Genomic DNA, 23897 nt, shown 5'->3' with positions numbered 1-23897 from the left:
CAAACTTCACGTTCAGAGAGGGTTAATTACTTTTGTCCCTTCTCTCCCCACTCTTGAGATAAACGAGCATCTCCCTGTTCAGCAGCCGTCCTCCGTGCTGTGCCAGACGCTGCGAGGGCTCCTGCCTTTGTAGATCCAAGGAGAGGAACTTGGTCTTGCAAACGACTAACGAGCTCCCCAGCACCTCGAAAAGCCCTCGTTCCGTCCTGTCCCTCTGCAGCTGCGGGGCGGCTCGGCCAGACTCCACCCGAGGCGCAGGAGCAGCCTGTTTGAACTTCTCCCTGCCGCAGGCGGGTGGCGAGGGAGGGAAGGAGAGGCCTCCTGACCCCACCGGCTCCCGGCGGCTCTGCAGCTTCCCCTGGCTGCGGGCTGGCGGGGCTCGAAAACTTTCCGGCGGTGCGCGCCGCGCCCGAGGGAGGGAGCAGGAGCGGGCGCGGAGGCCCCGTCGCTCCGGGCGCGGCGGCAGGAGCAGCCCGCGCCCCGGCCGGGCGCTGGCGGGGCCGCGGGAGGCCCGGGCGGGGCGGGGCCGGGCGGGGCGGGGCGGGGCCGCCCCCGCGCCCCCCGCCCGCCCGCCCCTGCCAGCGGCTGCCGGCGCGGCGCTGGGAGCTGGGAGCTGTCCACAGAGGGAGGTGCTGAAGGCAGGGAGGAAGCAGAGGGACGCGGACATCTTCGCTCCCCTAATTTCCTCCCTGCCTTCTGCAGCCATTTTGCACCAGCAAAGCTGAAGGGAGGTGTGAGAGGGGAGGGGGGGGACTGCAGAGGATGAAGGGAAGAGGGTAAAGAGTTATGGAGAGCAAAGAGGCAGCCATGGGAGATCCCGGCTGGTATGTCTGCTGAGACTGGCTCACAGCAGCAGCTGTCATCAGCATCATGGTGAAAAGGAAAAGCTCAGAGGGCCAGGAGCAGGAGAGCGGCCGTGGCATCCCTCTGCCCATCCAGACCTTTCTATGGAGGCAAACCAGGTGAGAGCAGCAAGCCCTGGGTGCTTGGGATGCAGCTGCAACAGGCCGGGGGGGGGGGGGGGAGGGGCGGGCAGGCCAGCTGCTGCCCAGCGGCGGAGAGGAAGCGGCTACTGCAGCTGCAACATGAAGGCGTGAAACAAGCTGCTCTCTTTGCACTCAGTATAGTGCAATCTGTGTGTATCGGGGATGGGGGAAGGACTGGAGGCAGCTTAACCTAGTGGCAGTCCCAGGCAGCTTCTCAATTTTACTTTAAAACATCCATGTGTATGTGTGTCTGTGCACCTCTCCCCTCCTCCCTATCGTCTGTCCCCCCCACTTCCACCCCCACTTTTAAGAGGACTCCTGGAGCACTGGTACCAGAAGCAGCATCCTTCAGTGCTGCACCGGACTTGCAGCTTTGCTTGTATCTGTATTTGCAGCCGTTCTGGAAGTGTAATCTATGATTTGAGAGGTCAGCACACAAACAGATATGTCAAAGTCTCACCTTATTTCATTGGATTGGAGAGTAATGATGTGTCAGGGGCAGGCTGAATGTATGGCTGGGGCTTTATGTTCCTTGTGAATCCTGTCTTAGCAGAATTCTGAACTGAAAACACTGTGGGGACTGTGAGGGGAGGTTGGAAGGTTTGAAGGTTGTGGCTCTAATTTAAGGCCTCAGTCACAAAATCCCTTTATTCCACAGTTTCAGTGTCCTCCAAAAAAAAAAAAATATCCACAATAAGGTGACCTGATTAATTTTTTTAATATTTAACTCTGATCCCATTCTGGAGGGGAATGACAGTAAAGGATGGGTATTCTCTACCTACAGGGTACAGGCCTGCATTTCATCATAAGCCTTCCACGTCAGCAGTTGTGGAGAAAAATACTTAATGCAAAACTGGCAAATGGATCTCTGGCTTAAAATAGAGGCAAGGCAAAGTTCCGTAATATTTAACACATTTTAAACAGAATATATTGAAAATCTTTCACTGAGGTAAAATGGCTGAAAACTGTCTGATGGCAGATTTTATCCATGGGGAACAGGACTTTTCTTGAGGGTGGATTAACTGCCTCGGCATATCAGTGTGCGTACTTTTGTCTTCTAGAAAAGGTAACAGCATTTTTTCAGATGTCGTCAACAGGTATCTGAATGTTGTTTTGGCCTTATGTCTTCCTTTACATTAAGCTTCTCAGCCTTTTGTCAACCTTCTGACATGAGAAAAATCCTAAAAATAACTAAGCAAAATCCACACTTGAAGTACTGGGTCTCTAACGTTTTTTCTCCCTTCCTTCAGTGCATTTTTAAGACCTAAACTGGGGAAACAATATGAAGCTTCCTGTGTGGTAGGTACATGTTTCTCTTTTTCAACTTTTATTAGTAACTAACTTTTCATGCAACTTGATCTGACCATGGTGGCTGATCAGCAAGCTTCTCAGCTTATGCCAGAAGTGGATTTAGTCCATTCAGCTTAATTTTGTACTTTTATCACAGGAAGGATTTGAAACTTTTTCCCATCTAGAGAATTTGGATATCATGTGCATCTCTAGACACCACAAAAATATATTGATATTAGTAATTGAACTAATTTGTGATTAAATAAAGTTAATAATGGTATGGGCAGACTGAGCTATGACAATCTGGGTCTAAACTTGCAGTTCATCGTGTATGTATGTGCTTTCAGATGAGATTGATGTCATTTTAGTTTGCGAATACTGGAGTTTTTTCAGACTTAAAATATTGAAAATCTAAACATTACTAACAGGCTTTAAACAATACTTTTACCATTGTGCAAGATGAAACTACCTCCTCTACTGGAAAATAGAGGGAGCATGTCTTAGCACCATAATTAAAGAGAGGTTATTATGCAGATACTAATAGCTCTTATTTCTAACTGTATTTCGAATGAAACCTCAATCTACTGTCTAAAGGGAGGAGAAAGGGAAGAGAAAGGGAAGGCATGCAGCAAGTTCAAATAAGATGGGTATCTAGGGAATTTCAGAATTCCTTGAACTGTTGCCGATCTTTGAATGACTTAAAGTACATTAAGCAGTTGCAGCCAAACTTGACAGACTGGAAAAACTTGGTCTGGACATGTATCTTAATAGTTTAAAGTACTTAGGTCTCTCTGCAACAATTTTCTGACTTCCTTTTCACAAGATATTAAGCTGGAGAAGCCCTAGCTGCTGCTGACTAATTTTCTTCTAAGAATTCCATAAATTTTTCAGGGTTGTTACTAGATACCAAATACTGATAGAGGACTGCTGGCTTAGTGTGTTGGTGAGTAAAATGTATTGCAATTCTGGCACATGGAGCAAAAAGCATGATCACTGCTTTACACCATTGACACTTCCTTGTTGTTCAGAGGCTAGAAAATTGAGCTTGTTGCCTTATGTCCTTTACCAGGAGTCTCAGCAGTGTGCAGGAGCCATGCCTTGAAGCTCCTATGATCTGAGGCTGTGGCCCCACCTATGAGCTAATGTCTGTTACTGTTGGGAAGAGGGACAGAGCTCCCTTCTCTGTGCATTCTCCATGATGTACCTATCTGTCTGTGCCTTCCTTGTGCTTCATGCTGTGCTGTTGGCATCAGGTCTTCCTCTGTCTCCCTCAGGCTGATTCTAAAGCATCTTTCTTCTATGAGCACATATCAGAAAAAACAAACAAAAAAATCAAAGCAACTGCAAGACAACATAAATCACACGCTTCAGCCAAGGGAAAGGGAGCTCTGGAAAAATTCATTTCATGAAGATCCAATCCATTTCCACCCCTTGGATGAAGGAGAACCTGATTCTTCTCCAATTCTTAACATAATCATTAAATTATGGTAGAAAGCTTTCAAAGGTGGGGCTTAGTTTTCAGCAATTGATGGGATACAGCCTGAGCTGCTGCATCTGCCACCTTCTTTTGCTCATCAGTTTGCTATCCCTGCCAGTGCACAGGAATGCCTGCCCACATCAACAGTTTCCGTATTACCCAGTGGGGTAGCAGAGTGCTGCGTGCATGGGTAAGACAGGGTTTCTGGAACTTGACAGGTAGTTGGCTTGTCTTCTGAAACATCAAGCTGACTATCTAACACCACTGTATTGAGTAGTGTGCCTAAAAATACTGTGCACCTGTTATATGATCTGTCCTTTTAAAATTCGCTAGCTAGAATTGTTCTAGGCTTGTCTATAGGCTGTTAACTGTCTGACAATGCATACGACACAACATTGTGCAGTTTTCTATTACTATTCTTGGCTCTAAACTGGCTGCAGTAGAATTTGCTGCATATTGTGCATTGAGGAAGCAGATGCTGGAGGCCTAGATTCAGTGAGTACAGCATCTGGTCTGCAAGAGCAGTTTGCATTGCTTCTTTGAACTTTGCTTTATATTCTAATACTTGAGGAAAAACCTGTCCCTTTCAGGGTCTTGCTTTCCTTACCTGAACAATCACACTGACTTCAACTGGTCTATGAATAATAGCCTTTAATCTGAAGATAAATACGACACACACCCACACCCCGCCACATTGTCTTACACTGTCTAAATGCTCTTGTGCCTCAGTATGGATGTAATGTTCTTCCTTCTCCCCATTCTGAAGTTCTTCTGCCCTGACACAATGTCGTTCCTAATGTGCATAAGGCAAAGCTGTAAATGACCTCACAGGAACGTATGTGAGTGCTATACAAAGCTAATGTTTTTTTGGGGGTGAGGGTAAGGCACTCAAGGGTATGTTTTAAATTCTTTTACCCTGGATTGCATTGGGCGTGGAAGAACCCAAATGTTTTCTGGAGGATCCTGCAAATTCAAAGTTTACCTCTTTTCAGGTTTTTTACTTGTTTTTGCAAATGTAGTAATATGTTTTGTTGTTATGAGTGATTAAAGGATAGATATGGAACAAAGTTTAAAAAGAGGCCACCTTTGGTTTATCTAGCCAATGGACATGGTTGCAGAAAACTGAGTTTTTGAACACAGGAGTTTTCTGTAAATGAAGTGCTTGGCATCTGTGTTTCATTGCTTGTCAACAGAAATACTATTACTATGTTTAGTAAACAATGGAGCCTTACCATCCCTTGTGCTATGAGCTCCTAGATTAATGTTTTAGATCTTTCTAGGAACTCTTCCCTACTGAGAGGACCTTTCCCAGACTGACAATACTGCCTGCCTGCGTTTCAAGTTCTTTCTAGTCAGTCTGAAGTGACTTTAGCAATGGTCTGTCCTTGCCACTATGATGCAGCCTGAGCTTTGGAAGAACAGGGCAGTAAGGTTCTTTCCAAGGACAGCAGTCTGGTTCAAGAAGCACTAGTAGTTTCTCTGTGTCTCTGCCAGGGTCCTTCTGCACATACACTAGGCTAAGCACTGGGCCCTGCTCTCCTAGCTTACTGCCTTTTTGTTTTTCTCGAGGGAGATCCTCTAGGGCTACTTCCCTGGAAGAGACCTGCAGCTCATCTGGCACTCCTGAGAGGATGGAACAGGGCGGTGCTGAGTTTCCCAAGGTCCTGGCTGTCTAGTGGGGGCTAGGGGCCTGGCTGAGCCCTTGTTGCCTTATGCAGTTCGCTGCAGGTACAGCTCCCCTGGGCTTAGAGCAGGGGAAGTTCATGCAACTCGAGCAAAACTGTATATGAAACCATGGCAAAGCCCAGCCAGAATCTGTTCTGTCCTGTACTGCTTGTCTAGGCTTCTTCAGGCAGATGCCTATTCCCCTTCCAGCAGCAAAGTGACACACAGGCTGACCCTGGTCACAAAGTATTTGACAGTCCCTTTGGTTCTTGGTGGAGAAGAAGGTAAAAGGAGAACAGCAGCAGTGGGAAGGCAGCCAGACAAGACTGACCGCCACTGCCTGTGAAAGCAGATGGTATCACCAGGCTAAAAGGAAAAATGCTTGTGTAAGTGGCCCTGAGGGAGCTGACCACACAAACACTGCTAAAAGGGGCTGCCCTTTCTCCAGCCAAGGCATAACACTGACTTCCCTCACTACCACCTTGGCAGATGTTCTCTGTGTTGCAGGCACAGACGAGCCTGCTATAAGTAGGTAACTGTTTTCTTAGCCAGGCAGCAGCCCTGAGGCTGCAGCTCCAGACATACCCATAGCATGACAATATCTCTCTTCTGACTGACTTACAGGGAGCTTACTTCAGACATTCTCATTCAGCCTTCTCATTGAAGCATGTAACTCCTCTCAGCTGTAGCAGCAGTTGCTTAGTTCATGTGGGGTGAGAACTAGGTCTTTCATCTTAATGCCTGTATATTCTCTGTAGCAGGTCCTGAAAGTTAGAGTAGAGCCATAGCAGACCAAAAGGGAGGCTCTACAGGAGCAAATGCTAAGCCAGGGCCTTGCATCTTGAACGTCTGGTGTAGGCAGAAGCTGCTGTGAGCTGGACCTTTATGGAGAACTCCAGGCAAATCCCATGGGAACACTTGTCCGAAGAACTGCATGTTTTTGTTGGGCTGCTTGTGACAGGTATCAATGTGGGGACTGATGCCAGCTAGGTCCCGTGCTGACAGTACATGCACAGTGGCAGTTGTGTACCAGCCAGTGCCTGTAGCATACAGGGATGCTCAGTGGTTTCCATACAGTAGCCTTTGTGTTAGCATTTTTCTGGCAACATACGGTACTTCTGTCTCAGATGCTTGTGATCACATATGCTGTTCCGGAAGCTAATCTTTCATTGTGGTACACAAATATATTTAGATTTCTGGTCAGGCCAGGAAAGAACAGAGGAATCTGGTGGCTAACTATGTAGGAAGAGCTTCATGTGGCTCAGAAACCCAAAATGTTGAGGTGAATACAAGCCTAATTTAAAGACATAATTGTGGACTCCTTGGCTTCCTCTTGAGTTTCTGAAGTATGCAGAATGCGGGCCAGAGCTGCCAGAACGCAGTTGTTGGACAACTTTCTCCTTGATGCCATTGAAGTACCCGTGAATGAGACCTTGAATGGAAAACGAGAGAGCAACACTGTCTTCCATCACGTTTCAGAATAGTGTTGCTGCTCACAGTGATTTTTTTCCTACCCTTGCTCTGTAAACTGAGTAGCTTTGTCACTGTACTGAAGTGTGAGCCTAGGGCTTGGCTTTTCTACTGGAGGTGAGAAGATAATTTCTTTCAATAAGCCTAGGTCAGCACTGGTGCTTGGCAGGCCTTTCAGTGAGCTAATTCAGGTCACTAACCTGGTAGGAACTACTTACCTCTATGCTGAGCTCCATTTTGGCTTGCATAGAGGCTTGAAATCCATTGGCTGAATGAAGGCTTCAGTGAGCCCCAGAGCTGATGCATGAGTAGAGGTGGGAGCGTGTGGCTGGAACAACAAATAAGGAGTGGCACCCTGTCCCTTTTTGACAAAAATAAGTAAAATCTCATGGTTTTTCACTGGCTCTTTCAGACTTTGTGTTGTTTGTAACCATGCATTAACCCTGCACCTCTTGCTTCTGGGGATACTTTCCTGCTTTGTTCCCCCATTTTGTTAGTTAACCTTGTCTGGGATAGTTGTCCTAGACCTCTGTTGTCTTTATACTAATTTGCTCTCGACTGCTACTGTTGCTCGATGACTTTGTAGTTCCTAAATGGAACAAAATACTCAGACCTTATGAGTACTTTGCTCCCCCGCCTGCCAAGGCTTTCCAAGCATCGGCCATCCCTTCATGTTCCCCCCATTCCTGAACTGATAGAAATGAATGGCAGGAGACCATTTCCCTTTATAGGCAATGTGGCCCCCAGCAGATCACGGTAAGAGTGATCTGAGGCATCCTTTTCCTGGTAGACATGTTATCCGATCCTGGTGCTAAGAAATACACATTGCTGACAACCTAATCCATGGCAGATTATTTTTGAGTAATGCCCAGGAAGCCAGCATTTTTGTCCATGTATTACAAGGAATGCCCTCCAATTTCAGCCATTGCGCCATAAAGAAAGTCTATTGAGTTTTCTGACTAGAACCTGGGGTTTCTAGTAGATGGGTAGTGTGATCGTCCATCCCCCTTCTCTTTGTCTGTGCCTGGTGCTATTGGGGAGTTTCTGTCTTAGGTTTTAAGTACAAATAGATGTGTGTTTCTCTGCCTCCGTGCTGGCCAGAGCGGAACTGTTATAGGGATGCTGTAAAACCACAATGGTGCAGAACTATGCTTGCACCAGGGCATTCTGCCTCTCAATGGAGGGCTCGTGTCTGCCCACACCGGCGGATGTGGCCACGACCTGAGAGAACAGATGGGCGCAGCTGCTGGTGTATGCAGAAGAGTGCACATTAGCGCTGGTTAGCATGCCGCACCTGGGAGTGGCTGGTCATTTAGGAGAGCTAGGTTATGACTGCTGCCCTTTTTACTTTTCTTCTTTGTAATTAAGTCTATTCTTATTACCCTCCCCCCAATTTTGCTGGAAAAATCAATATGACTAGTGTTGAAGGATAAGCTTTATGAATCTGGAGTGAGGGCATTTGAAGCATCCGTTAGGTCATGAATGCCAACAGTTACTTGTTTGCCCAGAGCCTGATAAAATTGGTGAAACAGCTTGTGAACAAATAGGTAGCCAGGAGGCTAAGCTGGTATATGGCAAGGACATGTATTATCAGTAACGTATTTCTTCACTTTAGGAACTTCAGTGAAGGAATATAACTGCTTTTGCGACCTATAGTGAGATCTTTGTATCTGGTCAGAGGAAGAACTTATTGAAATTTTTGGAGCAACTAGAAATAAGGAACTTCCTTAGGGATTTCAAAGGCAGATAGTCTTATTTTGTGTTGCTTGAGGTGGAAATAATGAACTTGCTGCAGCCATCAGCTCTTCTAAGTGTTCAAAAAAACATTGCATCATGGCTCGACAAAAAATTTTGTACACTGATGATTTTTTGTGGCAGGGTGTGAAAACATTTCCTAAGGCCTATATATCTTTAATGGGCTGCCCTTTATGTTACACTAAACTGAAAGAGCGTGTGTGTGTGAGAAGAATATCCAGCTCTCAGCTCCACAAATACAGGCTTCATTAGCTCCTGTGACTTCCAAGAGGATTACTGGTATGCCAGGTTAACACCCAGCACAACTGTAAGTCTGGCTTGATGGCACTGACGAATATACACGATACTTGCTTTAATTCTTTTTTATTACAGAAAATATATTGAGTGACCCATTCATTTCTTAGCCAAGTATGTCCATATGTCTGGTGAGCTTTAGCTACAGTCTATGTCTTTCAGAAAAAAATATTCTAAGGTGTGCTTTAGTTATAGAATGAAAACTTACAGATTACAGGGTTTTGAAAGAGAATGTTGTATGTAGTAGAAGGTATATGCAGTGTCTGTTTTTCTTTGTTCTTACTTTTAGTCTTTTGAAAGAGTTTTAGTAGAGAACAAGCTGCATGGCCTTTCTCCAGCTCTCTCTGAAGCCATCCAGAGCATTTCTCGCTGGGAACTTGTCCAAGCTGCGCTCCCACATGTGCTGCACTGCACCGCAACATTGCTCTCCAACCGAAACAAGCTAGGTTAGTGCTCACGTGAGTTTGTTTTTCCATTACTGAAGTTATCAGTCAAAATATGACAGATTGATGCTCAGGGCACCAACATATTCTAAATCCTAGAATCCCAGTTAGTTCATTCTGTGAATTGCCTTTCTTGATCAGTTCTCATTTATAGCAGGGTAACCTGTGAGAGCTTCCCCAGTGGAGTTAATGGTCTGATGAGATGAACAGTCAAAGTAGTTCAATAATATTTTGCTATTTATTTTCCAGAAATAATAGAACTAGCTTTAGCAAAAGCCTTATTACCCAGCAGGCATGGGTTCCTTGAAGGAATACATATTTCTTTCAAGGAATGGTGCAGTGTCCAATTGCAGCAGGCACTTTTAATATCTTCAGTTCTTTTTTTTTTTCTTCTTTTTCTTTTTATACAGACTAATGCATTTGATTCTCAGCAGGTAAGTCAATCAGATAATAAGGATAGGACCAAGTCCAAATCTAACTTACTTTTACTAGTCTTTTACTGATTTCAGCAGTGATTTCAGCAGGAATTTCAGCATGTCTTCATGAGACACGCCATTCAATAGAGTCAAACAGACAAGGCTGTTAAGCTGGCATCTTCTAGGAGCACTCTATGTCCATGCATTCAGTTGCCTGCAACTGACATTTCAGGGACTGAACTGCAAATGCTGTGAAGTAAATGGAGACTTGTGAATTAGGCAGTTTCAAACATAATGAGCAGAATGCTGATACTTTTAATGGTAGAATTTTAATTTTCAAATGCTTATCGGGATGTTGGATGCCCAGTTTCCTGTGCAGCTCTGAAAGTCTCAACAGTAGCATTAATGGACACCCGTGAGATACTGTGATGCATTTTTCCATCCAGGACATCAGGATAAGCTTGGAGTAGCTGAAACAAAGCTTCTTCACACTCTTCACTGGATGCTGTTGGAGGCCCCTCAGGACTGCAGCAATGACCGATTTGGAGGAGACAGAGGCTCTAGCTGGGGAGGGAGCAGTAGCGCCTTTATCCACCAGGCTGAAAACCAGGGATCACCAGGACATCCCCGTCCCAGCACCACGAATGACGAGGAGGAGAATAACAGAAGGAAGTTCTTCCAGAATTCCATGGCCACAGTGGAGCTCTTTGTGTTCCTTTTTGCTCCCCTTGTCCACAGGATTAAAGTAAGTGGAACACTGGTGGGGTACTTGTGTGGAGACACCTCTGAGCAGGAAAAGAATGATTCTGCCTTTGTGATTGTTAATTAATTCAGCCTACAGTGCACACTAGGTGACCACTGGAAATGTTTTAACAAGCTGGCAGAATACCACTGCCATCAGGAAGAAATACTTGCAGTGACATGAACAATCACCACAGCATCAGGCAGAGACAAAGGGAAATAAATCTGAAGTCAGCTATTTTCAGCCCTCAGGAATGTCAAAGATCTGTGGCCCTGGTGAAGTCTTTGGGACCCTGGAAGCTGCAGAAAGGATTGTGAGCTTTAGCTTGCTCCAGTGATTCTCAACCATTGCTTAAAAGGGCCTTGCTAGCTTTTCAGGGATTCCACCATGGGGGTGCCACTGGGACTTGTTGTTGTCATTACTAATCATCTTGATGAGAATTACCAGGAATGTGGGATAGTGGTATAAGCATGGCAGTGGCAAAGGCAATTGAGCATTCCTTTGTCCTGAAGTTGGAAGCAGGCTGCAGGCTTCCTGTCTGCCAGGGTCCCTCCGTTGGTTTTATGCTGAGTGCATTAGCTTTGTAGAGTGGTATGATGAGGAGACATTTTCTGCATGCTCTGACTCCTCCCTCTTGTCTTTAGTCTCTCTGGAGGGCTGCCATTTAGTCTTTACTTTTCCAGCTCAGCCTTAGAAGAGGAACTGGCTCTGGAGAGTAGGTGTTTGGAAAAGGTCTATAAAGTCATGAAGTGATGGAGGCTTTGGATCTGGATGTAGATCTGTTCTAATCCACCCTTGTATGCTGCAACAGTTGAAGAAGATAAGAAAGTACAGGAGATAAAGGATAATGTTTTGGTTAAGGCAGGTGAAAGCAGGTCTGGAGAGCTAGATTCTTTACCTACTTCTGCTGCTGAGTTCCTGTACGGTATTGCTCAATTTATTTAGCCCAAATTTTTCATACTTGTTTACTAGTTCCACATTTTCTCTGTAAGCTACTGGGACACGACAGGAAGAGATGCTGAATTTTTCTCAGTGCTACACAGACAAATGTCAGCTGCCCTTTGAATAAATGAAATGAAACTGGGGGTAGACCCTGGCTATTAGAGATTAGGTTTCCAATTTTTTTATATTAATCTTTCTGGGATGTAGTTTCCCATTTACAAGATGGGGTTAATAACAATATCTCAGGTTTACCTTGAAAACCTCTGAGATCTCTGAGATACTGTAGTGATGAACACTGAAAAGCCCATGAAAACATGCATGTTTCTGTCATCAAAGCAAAGCTCAAAAAAGGTGAGGTAAATGAGGCATGTACCTGGCTCACTAATTTAGCATTGTCCCTTCTGTTTTTCACAGAGGTAGAGGTCTCAGGGGAAGAATACTATCTGATCAGATAACCAAAGTAATGCATGTGCTCAAGGAAGACGATACATGTTTGCACAGGCAGACCTAAATGATGGAATTCCTAACTTCTGAGAGGATTTGTGTATTTAGCAATGTGTTTTTAAATGAGGCTTTTGGGGGTGAGAGGGATGCATGTAATCCTGTGACTTAACAACTGTAGATAAAAGCATTGACGTGTGCAAGCAGTGCAAGGTAACAATGTAAAACATATTACTGCTACCACTTCCAAAACCCTTGCAAGGTGCTCCTTAGTAAAAATAGCACTTAAAAACAAGCTTAGTTTATAACAAGGCTGGTGAGCTCATTATGACAAGATGACACCTAATGACGAGTAGGGAATAGAAAGGCTGGAGAGCTACAAGCAGTCAGCTCCTGCCGTTGCTTTAGTTCTGTCTGCATCATCGATTTCAACCACTGAGGCATGTGGAGCTATGTCAACAGGAGATGGTGGTGCATCTATAATTATGCTGCGAGAACTGCTATTACCATGTTTGTTTGCCTTATGGGGATAGCTGGACTATACCAACATCAGTGTCTCCTAATGTAGATCTGACCTTAGGTCAAGTAAGTGCATACCTGCACCTTGATTCTGCTAAGATTTACTTGTGTACTAATTTACATGATTTCAGCTACTTGCATATGTAAAACAATGATGGCACACATCTAAGTAGTACCAATGTCTCTGTATTGACATAGCTCAGGTACTAACAGTGCTAATAATAATAATATTGTATGCTGCTGTTTCATAGTAATTTGTTACATTTCATGTTTCTCAATTTCTAAGTAATGTTTTAATATTTAATATTGTTATCCTTTTGGGGCAAGAAGTTCAAGTCTTGGACTGTAAATTCTAAGGTTGAGATCGAATACTAAATATGAAGTAGTTATATATGGTCAGAAGGGATGCTTTCTGACACAGGAAAGGTCTTTTCTTTTACAGCTTAATGTCCTGGAAAAAATAGGATTCATTAGCTAGCATAGAAATTTCATTTGGAAAAAGCCTCTTGTATATTTTTGTATTGAGATTTCCCTATTATTTTTTAATAGCTATACTTGAAATGTATTCATGTCTGCTGTAGTGGCCCTTGAGTTAGCATATAGTGACCACAGAACTGCATGTGGTATCACTCATTTCTTTTAAGATCTATACATCAGAGAAATGACAGTCCTTTTAGACTGGAAACCACATTCTTTTGTGTGAGCTTGTGTGATACAACCTCTGTTCATCTTTCTAGGAGTCTGACCTGACATTTCGGTTGGCTAGTGGCCTTGTTATTTGGCAGCCTATGTGGGAACACAGGCAGCCTGAAGTTTCTGCCTTCAACGCCCTTGTAAAACCAATCAGGAATATCGTTACAGGTGTGTGACTTTGCTGTGGTAACGTAGCTCCTGAGAGCTGGGAAACCTTTCTTTTGTTTGCCTGATGCTGCCTTACATTCTGTAGCCATCATATTTGAAGGAATATGTTAATACTGCAGGAACTCATCAAACCTTTGAGAGTAATTTAAGGTTGTTTCCCCTCAGAGTCAACTGAGATTTGCATAATAATTAAATAGGAGATGAGACAGAAATCACAAATGGGAAATGAGAAACTCTTCAGTAGAGTTATCATTTCCTGTCAGTGTCGTATCTCTGTTTCACCATATCTTCCTTAGTTGCTAAGAAGAGCAATGGCAGTATCTAGCAGCAGCCTGACACAGGTGGGGAAGACTTTCCCAGACTGGCACTGGACAAAAATTAACAGTGAATAGCACACAGTTGGCAGCGTAGGTTCTCCTATCTAAAATTTGAATTTCACCATGTTATGAAATTAAACAAAATATAGTTTCAAGAGGCTCCAAAGAAGGCTTAGGTTGTGAATTCACTTTTGCATACTGGAAGGGGTTGCTCCTCCTTTGTACTTCAGCCATAATGAGACAGGAGTTGGGTGCCTAGGCTTCCAAGCCTTTGTGTCTGGCCTAGTTCTAAAAAAACCTTTTTTACTTTTATGTTTTTAGACAATAGTTTTGCATAATTCCTACAAGGTAGTGAATTGAAAGTGTGCTAGGTATATCGCTGTAGCATTGCTTGCTCGTCCTCCAAAGCACGGAACTGTAATTTTCACAGTAGTGAAAATATAGTTCGTTAAATCAGATTTTTCTCATGATAAGTCATTTTGGATGTCATATTTTGTTCTGAAGGCTTTGTGGGCCTCTGGGACAGTCCAGAAATGAAAAGATTCAAATCTTTCAAATGATTTTAAACCATCTTTGATATCTACCTCTTCCTCCCTCTGCTTCAACTTCTGGAATAAAAAAATAGGTTTTCAGCCCTGGAACTAACAAAAGGAATTAGTCCTAAGTTTTCTTTGACGGTTGGAGTTTTTTCCATAGGTCTGGAGTGTGGTCAGAAAATCCCTAAAGAATAGCTTCAGAAGTAAAGTCTGAAATGAAAAGACTCTTATGTTTTGAAAACATTTTCAGCAGAACGGAAATAGCAGTTGGAATGAGGTTCTTTATATCAAGGAAGATTCTGCTATCTGAGCATTGTTGTCTCAAATTGGGACAAAAAAGTTAAATTTACTTAAATTTTCCTTCAAACAACAACTTTTAAAAAAAAATCTACTGAAGCAGCTTTGCAATGTTTTGTTTGGAGTCAGTCTGATACTAAGTCACATCTGAATAGCTTGCAATGTGACAGGATTTCAAGAATTGTCATCCGAGTCTTTGTGATGCCCTTGTTCTTCTACAGTATCACTGATCAACCTTTCTATATGACATTCGCGTGTTTCTTGTGATGAAGGCATTTGTCAAATTGGAAATCACAATATGTGATGTAACCTAGAAATGGAGCTGAATATATGTGAAAATAGGAGGAGGAAGAGCTCCAAAATAAAAGGCATTAGTATGCACAGGAAAACACAATTTGATGCCAAATAGATTTAGGATAAAATTTTTATTCAAATTTAATTTTAAAGAAATAGAGACTTTTCAGTAGACAGTGTTGTTGACAACACAAATGAAATAATTGTGCAAAAATTAAAACAGTCCTTTTTTCTTTCTTTTTCTTTTTATGGCTGTGGCTAATGCCTAGGAAGTCTGCAGCAGAGAGATGCTGCTTTGGGTTTGTTTTTGTTTTCTGGTTTATCCTTTCAGTGGTACATTTTAATATTAGAGGTGATTCCCAAAATGTCCTCCTTTGACTTCTTTTCTCAGCTAAAAGAAGTTCTCCTACCAACAATCAGAGCGTGACCTGTGAATCCCCTAATCTGGACAGTGGACACACCGAGGTAAGTTCTATGCTAAGGTTAGACAAGCTTGAATAAGGAGCTGAGGGAAGGGGGAAATTAGTATTGAAACAGCACTTGCACTTACCAGCCTAAAGTATTCCATCTCCAGAAATTACAGTTCTTCCGAAGGCTCTCAATCTTGTCTGCAGTGGAACCAAAGGGTATTGAGTATAATTGGCAGGATCTCCTTGACCTTATTCTATCTTATAGGATGGCAGCCTGATCTTATGTATTTCTTGGGCAAGAGCCCTGTCTTACCCTTTGCCTGTGCAATGCCTAGTTCTGCGAAGCCCCAGGCTTGATCAGTTTCTCCATGATATTACCACAGTATTATGGTATAAGTAATAGTCATGTCTAAGCACAAATTGCATTAAGAAAACTAATATGGGAGAAATAAATATGTTTATATACCTATTTCCTTTTATTGAAACTATCCAAAGGGACTACAGGTGGTCTGTGAGACAACCCAGCCAGATTCTGTACCTCCAAAGGCCACTGTTTCAGCATGTCATCGTGGAAATTCCTTGGATGGAAGCGTATCTTCCCAAACCTCTCAGGAGAGAGGTACCGCACATCCCAGGTACAAACCCCTTCAGCAGAAAGTTAGGCTGGTGTGACTCAATAGTGGAGGTCACAGAAGTCCTTTATCGTGAATCTGCTGTTGTCTGTACACGCCAAGGATGCTAGATGTTTATCTCAAACTCTTAATTCAACAAATGTCAGTTCTGGGTGATGAACAAGGTGGTGACACTTGATATTCAATGCCACTTTCATTGGAGAAATCTCTAGCTGGCCTGTTGGGACACTTTCTTTGGTCTTTTCTAATACGTTGGTTTCTTATAATTAAAGACAGTAACAAATAACCTGCAGGTTCAATCCTCCTTAGCTAGATTCAGCATCAGGCAGCTGGCATCTTTTCTGGCTTCCTTCTGATCAAATTTTCTTTGCCTTTAGCAAAGGATTTTTGCAGGCCTCTCTCCATTGCCTTCATTATGCCTTCTCTGCATCCAGCTGCTTAGCTTGCTGTAGACTACTGGCCCAAAGGAACAGACTAACAAAGAAGCGCAGCCATGCAAACATCCTCCCAGCTTGCCCTGCGGAGCCCAGGCCATGGTTTTCCAGCATGGCACTGATAAATTAACTTCTTTTAATCTCGATTTGGTCAGGTAAAGATAGAACCAGATTTTCAGTAGTGCTGGACACTCAGTAGTACCATAAAGTAAATGAAGCTGATGAGTGTGTTCAGAGGGTGGAGAGGGAGGGAAGCCTAGCAATATTTTTAGGTCTCTGTGGATCTAGGAGTGTCACTTAAACTCCTCCTGAAAATTTTGGTCCTGTTGCTTATCTCTTTGGGGAAATGTCATATCCAAAACACTGTAGTGTTTTAAGAATTTGCTTCATTACAGAGACAGAAGAAACGTGGGATGGAGTGGGTGTCTGGATATAATCTAGGAATGGCTCTGATTTCTCAAAAAGGGATTTGATGCACCCTTTCACTGGTGGAAAGGGCAAAGCTATTCTCTAGGGTTCTGATCCCATCAGGAGGCTTCCCTCAGGATTTTGTATCAAGCCTGCTGTCAGTTCTGGGTCTTTATCTAATTGTATGTATGTGAGCCAGTAAAACTGAAGTTGGGGACAGAACTGCCTTTCTATGTGTGAACACTGCTGCTCAGAGGGTGCACAGCCATAAAAAAATAAGCAGCCTTTTAAGAAGACAGCATCAGGTGATCAATTTGTCAAGCTGGGTCTGGTGGTTGCTATGGGGATGAGGCTTCAGACCGGCTTTGAAGAGAGCATCATTATGTCTCCTCATTTGCAGGACTCATTGATCAGTTAAAACTGTACAGGGAGCTTTGGTTGCCAAGCAACCGACAACTGGGGAACAAATGTTGTTTACTCTGCTTACCAACAGCCGCAGTATTCCTTTGTCCTTGGGCCGGGGTTGAAGGAAGGCTGCTTTTCCACTCTCCCTGCAGTCACAGGCAACGAAGAGCTGATAATACGAACACTAGGTTTCCTTCTAAATGAAGCACAAATTTTAATTTCTGGTGCCTCAGACACTTCTTGAGCAAATGGCTTGTTCCTCTGGTCCTGGCTAATTATCCCGGCTCCATTCAGTGAAATTCTCCATTTACAGATGATGCAGTTTAACACTGAAGGAAATAAAGCCACAGCCCTTTGGCCAGCTGCTGTCTTGAACACACTGCCTGGGAAAGAGACTTTGCAGGAAGGACTTTAGTGACAAATATTTCATATGGAGAACATGCCTTGCTCCAATCTGTTCCTCGGGTTTGCCTGTGCTGCCTACAGGGGGGCATGAAAGACTGTTTAGACTCAGACACTGATCTGGGTCCTGCAAAGTGACCAGGGAGCAATGCATGACCCTTCACATTTGCTATTGAGGTGGTGGGCTTTGTTTCCTTTGCAGAGATGCTTTGAGTATCCCAGCTATCTTCATGGTTTTTTTACAGGCTGCATCTATGTGACACAATCTTGACTCTGATAAAAGCAGCCTTCACATCAGGTTTATGGGAAAGACTTTATAGCACATTGCCATTTATCATTATTTTTCTCCTTCCTAATTCAGTTTTTCAGGTTTTTATAACAGCTCATTTTGAAGTCGTCAAACTTGTAACATTTTTACCTTGAATACAGGACTAGGGGAGAAGCTTTGAATCTATAGATTGCATATAGTGACATATGCTGACACAGACGGGCTGGTCTGCAGTCGCCAAGTGCTTTCAACATTGGCCTGTGGGGCTGGCAGCAAACCAGCTCCTGCAGGTTTGAGTTCTACATGCACGCACTGCTCCAAGCCCAGCCTTGCCACCTGCCCCCTGTTTCCAAGCTCATGATATGGAGCAGAGTTCACATGATGCCAAGTGGTGTCAATGTTCACTGCACGCTTCTTTCTCCTTTGCCAGTCCTATATCTTCCTTGGATGCACAGGGCAGCTTTGTGGCACTGGGCAGTGACACAGCAAAGCACTTCAAGCATGCACTTCACCTTAAGCATTTAGAGGTTCCACTGGGCAGTATTGCTGCTTGTTCCCTAATGCTTTGCTGGACTTTGGCCTTGGATGCCTGCCTCCACCCAGCTGGAGATGGGGGTGTCCTGCCAATGCTGTTCGCATGTTGTTTAGCAGAATTGATGATATAAATGGTTTAAAAAAAAAAAATATTTGATGTTCTTGTGATGATTCCCAAATGTCTGAGAATACAATTCACGGAAGTGCTGTTGATTTTTATAGAATCCAAAAATCACGGAAGTACTCAGTTCATGGAGGTGTGTTTCTAAGACAGTGAGTGGAAACAATAAAATTGTGTGCTTCTGCAGGCAAAAAGCTAGACGAATCTCTGGAGTTCCTGCCCCACCCCCAGCATTTCACACCTTTTGCCATGTGATTCTCATTCCTGCGACTCCCTTTCATGCTTCTTTTCTGACAGATTGTCTCCTAACAGCTAGTGACTGTACAGGGAGTAGATCAGGCCAGTTGCACTCTGCTGGGAGAGAAGTGGTGTAAAAACCAAATAATAAAAAAGTTGGGGCATTTTATTGCAATAAGATTGGCTCTGAAAACAGATATGATCCCTTCGAAATCTGAAATCTCTGGAGTCTCATTTCTGAGGCTTACTACAAACATCTTGCTTTTGCGTGCACTAAGTTCTACAATACTTAGGAAATTCTGTACTAAAACCCATCAGGAAATGACACCACCTGAAAGGCAAGAAAATCATAATGAAGACTGAAAATGGTCCTTTTCTCTAGCACACCTTGGCAAAGAGTGTCCATAACAGTAACTTTTACTTGTATAAGAATCAATTTAATTAGCTTAAAGGGTTAACTAACTTAGCTGCCCTGCCTGCTCCTTCTTAAGTAAGGCCTGATGTGTACAAATGTAAACCATTCCTAAATACATATTAGTAGTATCTGAACAGCAGATCCTCAAGTGTTGGCTGTTTCCAGCTGAACAAATTATTCAGTTGGCGCAGGTGCTGGAGTCTTATCTTCAAACCACAGTTTAAGAAAGCAACCCTAACCAGGAAAGCACTTAACAAAGCATGTACTTGAGTCCTCTAGGGAGCTGAAAGCAAAATATCCACTTACGTGTCTTCAGTAATGCTTTCCTCAGTCAGGGCCGTAGTCCCAAAGGGTCAGTGTCAAATGTCCCTGCAAGCTCAAGCAAGCACAGCTGTGTGCACGTCCTGGTGATTTCAGCAGATGGCAGGAGAATGAGAATGGCTTAGGGCTCTTGACGAGTGGCTAAATTTTAGGCCTCTTAGTAGAGCTCTTGGGTCTTTTGGGGTGGACCAGCATATATGCAAGGGCAGAATTGGTTTCCAGCTATCAAAGAAAGGTTTGTGGTATCGAGAGTGACCCCTTAAGGACAGATGAACATACAAACTTGACAGATCATCATTCAGTGGTTCTTTATTCAGAGAGCTGAGTCCCTAAGAAGGGCTAAGGAGCCTGACGACTAACATTTCTACTCCTGCTTTTTGGAACAGGGTGTCCTTGGTGATCCCACCATGCCAGAAGTCTCGCTATGCCACATACTTTGATGTGGCAGTGCTGCGCTGCCTGCTGCAGCCACATTGGTCCGAGGAGGGCACACAGTGGTCACTAATGTACTACCTGCAGAGGCTGAGACATATGCTACAGGAAAAGCCGGAGAAACCACCTGAGCCAGAGATCACCCCTTTACCAAGACCTCGTAGCAGCTCCATGGTGGCTGCTGCACCCTCTCTGGTGAATACCCACAAAACTCAGGTAAGCAGTTGCCATCAATAAGAAAATAGCAACTGTTGCGGTGATGCTGGAAAGTGATGGCTGGACAACTACACACAGCTTTGGTGTTGGTTAAACTGCCCAGAGGTCAGATATGTGCACTGATTCAGAAACAGACCCTGAGAACGATGAGGATTTTGGAGGCAGAATCTGATGCAGAGAGACAAGAGCTGGTGACTGCTGAAAGCTTGAGGGTTGATTTGGGGTGGTTAATCTAGGGTGAACTGTGATAACATTATTTTTTAATGTGAGAATATACTAATGAAGGTGTCAGAAGAAATCAGACTGCCTTTGCGTTACAGCGTAATGCTCAGGACTCACTGAGCTTCTTTGGTGTAACCCCTCAAAAGAGAGAAAAGGACTCGCACTTGGCGCAGCACTGCACACTCTAGGCAGACAACTTGGGTTAAAATACTGGAGTAGGCTTTGCAAAGAGTAGCAGTGAGCAAAAGCCCTTCATGTGGTTACCTCTTCTCCTGCTGTTATTGTGTAACTTTTACCTTTATATTTGCCAGCAAAACCTCAGTAGACAAATTGTCCTAATAGGTGTCAAGACTTGCTCCCTGTTTTGCTGGAAAAGGAACCCCAGATTCCTAACCTCAGTGCGGTAAAGATCTTTGTGTTAGAGCTTAAATGTTATTCTTTTGGGTAGCTCACTGTTGTTCCAGGGATAAAAAGGGGATGCTGCTGTAGTTTCAGTTAATCTCCTTGTTGATTTGTGCTACTTTTAGGTTGTGCACTCTTTTCCTGTCATGTGGGCTTTTAACAGCAAATTCTGATTTACTAAGTTGATGGAACTGTCTAACAAAATTTAATACAGATTCTATTTTTTGCAATGCAATTTTATGACACAGCTCAAGTAAAAGGCTGTATCTTCTGTTAGTGTTGCTGTCAAATGTCTTTTTTGAGTCAGAACTCTCAGAATTTTTGGTGTTTTTTCTTAAAATCCTTGCTTTCAGTATTGTAGAGCCCTGGCAGTTTTTGACATGTCATTTTATAAGGGAGAAGGGTGAAATATCTTTTCTCCTGTACAGCCCAGATGCTCATAAGCCAGAAGACAATCATAAACAATGTAAATATTAGTACTGTTATTTTTAAAATCTCAGGATTTTATAGTCATTCTTATGATTTTTATGAGGGCTGGTGGTTACTTGTGGTTTTAAGGGCTCAGCAGCAGCAGTATTGTTTAAACTGTATTATACTTTAGTGCCATTTCTATAAAATGCTGCCTGTTTCATCCCTGTAAAAGCTTGACATATCTCCATAAAGGCCAGGTGATATGAATTACTATTCAGTCTTAATCTACCTTTGCATGAGGATTTTATAGGATTGCTGTGCATGTACAGAAAATCCTCCTTAATATCATCTCCTGGAGGGAGAATTGGAAGATATTGCTGTTGATGTGGTTCACTGTTTCCATGCATGTACCGTCCCTTTGCCTTTGCTCATAACAACCCGGTTATTTTGCACATTAACAAGTTTAGCTGCTAGTGCAACAGGGAGTGCAGTCAGTGGTTCTCAGCTCCGTGGCAGCATGAATGGGGTTGCCCTCCATAGGCACTGTTTGCACTAGTATTGTGCTGGCTCTTCTCTATACAGTGGAACACTTCTTTCACACACTTGGCTATTTCTTGCTTTAACAGGCTGTTTCTCTTGCAGAAGATTCCGTTGCTCAGTTGCTCTTCACTAACATTTTTCTGCTAAATCCATTTGGCAATTCCACTGGGTACTTTCTAGCTGTTAATGTGAGGACTCTGTCCAGGGCATTCTTCCCAGGGCCAGGTTTGATTGCTTTTGGTAACCTCTGTGTCAGTCCTGTGTATTTTTACTGTACTTCATCAAATTGGAATCCTGTTTAAAAAGGTTTCCAATTTGTTATGCAGAACAGCTGTGATGGAGGAGGTGAAACGGTCTTCCATGCAGCAAAAGTTTCAGCTCATACCCCCCTTCTTTACAACTCTGAGGACTGAAATCTGTGCAATGCACAGAGACACCTAAGCTCTGTTTCGTCCCAGCCAACTGTAGGGACTTAACTGCTGTTCTTAAATTCAGAGTCTCATCACTTAAGGTTCTCTGCTTGTCAGAGGATAGAATGGCACCTCCAGAGGGCTAGGATTTGTTATTTCTTTCTGTCAACACAAGGGGTTGTGTGCTGAGACTTCACCAGCTCATCGGACACGGAGATATCCTCAAAGCCTGCCTTTTCAGTCTAGATCTTGAATTCCTAACATAATGTCATCATTTCTGCTCACAGGTTGATCAATAAATTCTCAAAAACATCGGCACTCTGTTTCAGTGGGATAGATTTAAAGTGGCAGGCAGAAAGTGATTAAAGACAAACACAGCTGCCTGCAAATCACATCAGGAACCAGTAGATTTTTCTGGTAAATCCACATTCTTTCTATTGTTCTGCAGTTTATCAGGGTAACTTCCTGCATCTCCCTAAGCCTCAGCAAAACTCTCATACTTCTTATTGCTTTCTGTGTGCCTGAAATCACATTTCAAATATAAGCTTGGGCTAAAGCAGTTGGGATTGAGAGAACATGAGGAACATCCTCCATGTGTTGCCTAGTAAACTGAACAGCAAAGTAGAAAAAGATTCAATGCAGCATGCCAGCACTCCTTGTTGCATAGGAAAAGGGGTACTGGATGGAGTGTGAATAAAATGAATACTACCTTCCTCTAGAAAGTGACTTTAGTCTAAACATATTTCAGACCTGGCAACATGTGATAAAGGAAACCTGCATTGCATCCGTATGCAGTGAATTCAGTGTAAGGACAGGTCTAGGAAATGAAACCTTCAGAGGCTCACAAACGTCTGTGGTCTTGCACTAACATTGCAGGGGCAAAGAGCCAAAGCTTAAATTAAGCATAAGACCAATGCAGCTGGAGTGCTCGCTGCAATGCTAGTATAAAGCCAAGAGTCTCAAGTGTAATATCTTGAGAGTTGAGAGAGGTACTAATGAGCTGGTAGCCATACAGTCGTGGAGAAGGAAGGCGATAGAAAACAGAAACAACAAGATCAAGAGTAGCAGCCCCAAAACTATTTTGCTTTCTTATCCATCTTGTGCATATCATAATTGCCACATAGCCTACTGCACAGAATAGCCACATTTTTAATCGGTCTTCAACAGGAGGGCTAGCTTGATTCATTAACATACATCATATACCACACTGTACATTTAAGGTGATTCTGTAATTTGGTTTTCAAGTGTTGCTTGCTTGATACTTACCCTAAGTGGATTTCAGAACTAGGACTGTGTCTTCCTGTGTGCTTGTATGGCTTGTATCACAATAGGCCTGGATCCTCACTCTGTCCTTTTTGGTGACCTAAGCCACCTAATAAAACACTGATTTAGTAACTAATGGACAAAGATAATGAATCTGAAACAAATTCATATAATGTCTTCCAGCCAGAAGAGGCCAGAGAGCTGTAAAAGCTGAGAACTAAGCTATATGTAATACTTGCTGGCCTTGCTGTTGAAAGCACCTAGGGTTGAATCCTGATTTGCTGTCCATTGGATTTTACATTTGACTCCTCCCCTGAATCTTTAGTCATATATGCAAAATGGTTTAAAAGCATATCTTGACTGAATGTGACTGAAAACAACTGTGAAGAGGAATCTTTCTGTTTTGTGTGACCTTCATTCTCGTGTTGATAAAACCAATAGGAAGGATTCAAGGGTAGTCTTTGATTAGCCTGAAAAGTCTCTGAAGAATGTGTGGTCCCCAGTAGCCCAGTACTGCAAATACTGTAACTGGTGCTTAAGACTTCAGCTGCAGAGACTGTCACCGGCTTCTGCTGGACTTTTTTTATGCATAAAACTGCATGCTTGTGTATTGCAGAGCTCACTAGCTCTGCAATATGCAATCTGGCTAGCCAGAAACTAAACCTTCTA

General features: G+C 43.4%; 1 protein-coding gene across 3 annotated transcripts in view; it reads left to right on the top strand.

The window, feature by feature from the left end:
• Window positions 1-870: 870 nt before the first annotated feature.
• UNC80 (unc-80 homolog, NALCN channel complex subunit) overlaps window positions 871-23897 on the top strand; it is a gene marked incomplete at both ends in the record, with an annotated part of 131834 nt that continues 108807 nt past the window's right edge. For all 3 annotated transcript variants that reach the window (XM_082311743.1, XM_082311741.1, XM_082311742.1), the window contains 8 exons: window positions 871-962; window positions 2237-2285; window positions 9227-9383; window positions 10243-10541; window positions 13178-13301; window positions 15137-15210; window positions 15651-15790; window positions 19719-19980. In XM_082311743.1, the coding sequence (XP_082167869.1) occupies window positions 871-962; window positions 2237-2285; window positions 9227-9383; window positions 10243-10541; window positions 13178-13301; window positions 15137-15210; window positions 15651-15790; window positions 19719-19980 (1197 nt within the window). The remainder of the gene's footprint in view (window positions 963-2236; window positions 2286-9226; window positions 9384-10242; window positions 10542-13177; window positions 13302-15136; window positions 15211-15650; window positions 15791-19718; window positions 19981-23897) is intronic.

This window comes from Platalea leucorodia (assembly GCF_965183815.1).
Source record: "Platalea leucorodia genome assembly, chromosome: 5".
NCBI lineage: Eukaryota > Metazoa > Chordata > Aves > Pelecaniformes > Threskiornithidae > Platalea > Platalea leucorodia.
The sequence above is the reverse complement of the archived record's forward strand: the minus strand, read 5'-3'. Positions and strand labels throughout refer to the sequence as shown.